This window comes from Trifolium pratense, linkage group LG4 (genome assembly GCF_020283565.1).
Source record: "Trifolium pratense cultivar HEN17-A07 linkage group LG4, ARS_RC_1.1, whole genome shotgun sequence".
Lineage (NCBI taxonomy): Eukaryota > Viridiplantae > Streptophyta > Magnoliopsida > Fabales > Fabaceae > Trifolium > Trifolium pratense.
Window position 1 is genome coordinate 12,172,152 of NC_060062.1, and position 3,749 is coordinate 12,175,900.

General features: G+C 34.1%; 1 protein-coding gene across 1 annotated transcript; it reads left to right on the plus strand.

Annotated features, from left to right (window-relative positions):
• Positions 1-487: 487 nt before the first annotated feature.
• LOC123922119 (interaptin-like) lies at positions 488-3,487 on the plus strand. The gene is made up of 4 exons (XM_045974865.1): positions 488-2,099; positions 2,351-2,755; positions 2,860-2,993; positions 3,086-3,487. Exons 1-4 carry the CDS (start codon positions 488-490, stop codon positions 3,359-3,361), a joined length of 2,427 nt encoding a protein of 808 aa, XP_045830821.1. The 3' UTR covers positions 3,362-3,487.
• The last annotated feature ends 262 nt before the right edge of the window (positions 3,488-3,749 follow it).

The window sequence follows — 3,749 nt, forward strand, 5'->3', positions numbered from 1 at the left end:
AATTGTTCGATTTTAGCCTCAAGTTTTAATTGCTCGATTTTGGACTCTCAAATTTATCCTCTTTTGCATTTGTTATCCCTTCGTTAACTTTTTTTTGACTAAAAATTGCTTATGTGAAATTTTAAATTTTTAAAAAAGATATTGTCAAACAATTTATTTTTTTGAACGAGAATATTTTCAAACAATTGATGGTTTTTTGTGTTTGTAAAATTATATGATATAAATTTAAAATTGTAAAAGAAAATAATTTTTTGAATTATATTATTTAAATAAGAAACGAATCTTAAAAATATTCTGAAGAGAAATATAAATTATAAATACTAACAATATCTTTAATGATATGTTATTTTGAATAGAAAATATATTTAGATTTGTTTTTGTTTTTTGAATTTGTATTTTAACTTTGTTATTTTGTTTTTATAAATAGGAATAGTGGACGATGTTTGGCGTTGAAAAAGAAAGTTTGGTTTGGGGAAACCTTTGAGACATGGAACTTGAGCATTTGATTCAAGAAAAAAAGAATGAGTACAACGCACTTCTCCAAGAACTCCAATTTCTTCAAAATTCTATAGACCAATGCCGCATCAAGAGACGAGAAGAAGAAGAACTATTGGAATTGAAGCATAAACAACTAGCTTCCATTCGACACAAGTTGAACTTGAGTTACCAAGATGTCGACTCTAAGAATAGAGAGTTTGATTCTCTAAGAAGGTCCATGAGAGAAACATACAATGAATTTGATAAGAAAGACAGAAGACTTAGAGAAAAGGCTAAAGATATTGAAAATCAAGAGAATGATCTCGAGCGTAAGGAGATGAATTATCAAGTGCGAGTTAAAGTGCTTGAGATAAAAGAAGAACGCTGCAAAGCAATCAAGTCGAAAGAGAAGTTGTTTGAAGAAAGAGTGAAGGATCTTGATTTAAAGGAGGAGCAATATGAAGAAAAAGTGAAGGAACTTTATTTGAAGGAGAAGAAATTTGTAGAAGAACAAGTGAATGTGCATGAAGAGCGAGTAAAGGACCTTGAGTCAAAAGAGAAGCGATTTGAAGAAAGATTGAACGAGCTTTATTCAAAGGAGGAGGAACTAGTAAAGGTGCATGAAGGGCGATTGAAGGATCTCGAGTTGAAAGAGAGGCAGTTTGAACAAAGAGTGAAGGATTTTGATTCAAAGGAGGTGCAACGAGTGAAGGCACATGAAAGACGAGTGAAGGATCTCGAGTTGAAAGAGAAGAAGTTTGTAGAAAGAGTGAAGGATTTTGATTCAAAGGAGGTGCAACGAGTGAAGGCGCATGAAGGACGAGTGAAGGATCTCGAGTTGAAAGAGAAGAAGTTTGTAGAGAGTATGCAGGAGCTTGAATCACAAAAGGAGGGATGTGAAATCGAACGGAAGGAACTCAAATCAAAGGAGGAGCAATTTGAGGGAAGAATGAAGAAGCATGAATCTAATGAGAAGGAGTTTGATGAAAGAGTGAAGGTGCTTGTTTCAATGGAGAAGCAATTTGAAGGACAAATGAAAGATCTCGATTTGAAGGAGCGAATTGATGGAAGAATGAAGGATCTTGATTCAATGGAGAAACAAATTGAGGAACAAATGAAGGATCTCGAGTCTAAAAAGAATCGATATGAAGAGCAAGTGAGGAAACTTGAGTCACAAGTAAAGGAACTTGAGTTAAAAGAGAAGCAGTTAAAACTGCAAGTAAAGGATCTTGAGACAAAACAGAATCAGTTTGAAGACAATATTGAGAATGTACAATTTCTCAACAATCTTGTCGAAAAACATGAGTTGATATGTAGTCAGATTTCTGATGTTCTTCAAACATCGCCTGATCCTGCTAAACTGGTGTTGGATACAATAAAAGGTTTTCGTCCTTCTCAACACGAAAGAACAAAACGAAATCTTTTGGTGGATGAACTAAACAAAACTTCATCAGTAATTAGTTTTCAAGTGAAAGAAGAAGCAATAAAATTTGCAAGTGAGTGGAAGGCAAATTTAGTTGAAGCTGCTAAGGATTGTTTGGAAGTTCTAAATTATTTCAAGTTTGTTGCTACTTATGACATTGGTTCATACTGCCAAGTCCCCCAATTCCTCAGTGGTACAGGTACACAAAAACTACCTCTAGTTTGTTGAAACAATTTTCATCTCAAATTTTTTCTTTCACTATATTTCTATTCACCTAATTTGTGTTTGTTTGAAAAATCTCTTGATGCAAGTTAAAAAGAATTTACGATTTTCCGCTGAACTAACTAGAATCTGTCTTAGTCAAGTTAGTCTCGGCTTGATTTTGAACTTGTTATGTTTTTTTGTGTATTGTGATGTTCGAATTAACTAGAAATTTGCATTTGCTCTCAGAATTGAATGGCAATGGCTTTTTAGTTCATCTGCAAACATCATCAGATCCAGCCGAACTTGTTTTGGAAATGATTCAGAATCCTATGCTTCGACGGGATGAAGGCATAATTATTGATAAGGGCCATATCTGTCTGTTGGATCAGCTGATGAGAATCTCGCCGCAAATTAAACCCCATGTACAAGAAATGGCTATGAAGCTAGCACTTGAGTTGAAAGATATCGCGTCAAGAATTGCTGAAAGTTCTTTGGTGATTTTGGGTTTTCTACTGCTTTTGTTTAATTATAGATTATTTTCTCGTTTTAATTTCGACGAATATCAAGTTTTGAACCTTTTTGAGTTTGTTGCTCATCACAAGGAAGCTGTAGAGCTGTTTCAGACATTTGGTTTTGTTGACAAAATCTCTGGTATGTTCATTAAAGATGTTCTTTTTTTTTGTTGTCATTAGACATGTTTTCATTTTCTAAATAATCTTAGATGTTCTATATTTGACTCGATGAAATTGTACCAGATTTTGTTGAGAATCTTATTACGAAGCAACGGTATATTGGAGCTGTTAGATTCATTTGTGCATTTAAGTTGGCTGACAAGTTCCATCTAGTTAATCTCTTGCTGCGACAACATTTGGAGTATACGAAACTGAAGGTTCGTTTTTCCTATTCAAATTCTACTACATTACATTATTATCATTCTTCATATAGTTTAAAATCATTTATATATCAAATGTAATTCATCAGGTTGTGGCCAGAGATGTGGAAATTGCTAGTCTCGGGGATATTCTTGAGTGCATTTCGGATTACAGCCTTGAATCTCAGGATCTAGTAAATGAGATTAGGGCACGGATTTTTGTGTTAGAACAAGAAAAACAGAAGGAAAATATTGTTGACATTGCATCAAGCAGCACGAGTCAAGTTAGAGTGCAAAAACCTCAAGAAAAGAAACGCGGCTATGAGGCAGTCCTAGCCAACAACAGCAAGCATCCTAGGATAGATGTGCCTTCGTCTTCGTCTTAGGTCCTCAATAAAATATACTAGTTATTTTAAATTTTTCAAGTGTGTATATTTGCCTTATAAATTATTTTATGTTTTCGATAAAATTTTGGGAGCTAACATAAAATTTCAGATGCTCATGCAAGGGATCGGCAACTCAATTTGCTTGTCTCCTACAAAAATGAATCTTATATTTTTTATTTTGAATCAAAAAATTCCTACACTGCCATGAGACAGATACTAACTCTGTTACAAAATTATGGTTTCCGTAGATTCCATCCACCGCCGACTTACAGTATAATTCAATGGTAACTTTATGGAAAACCAACTCTTGCAACCATGTTAGCGCTTATAAAAGTCTCAGCTTCTGCTTCTAGAGGAGTGACAACTCCATGTTGTTGGGACAAGTGTG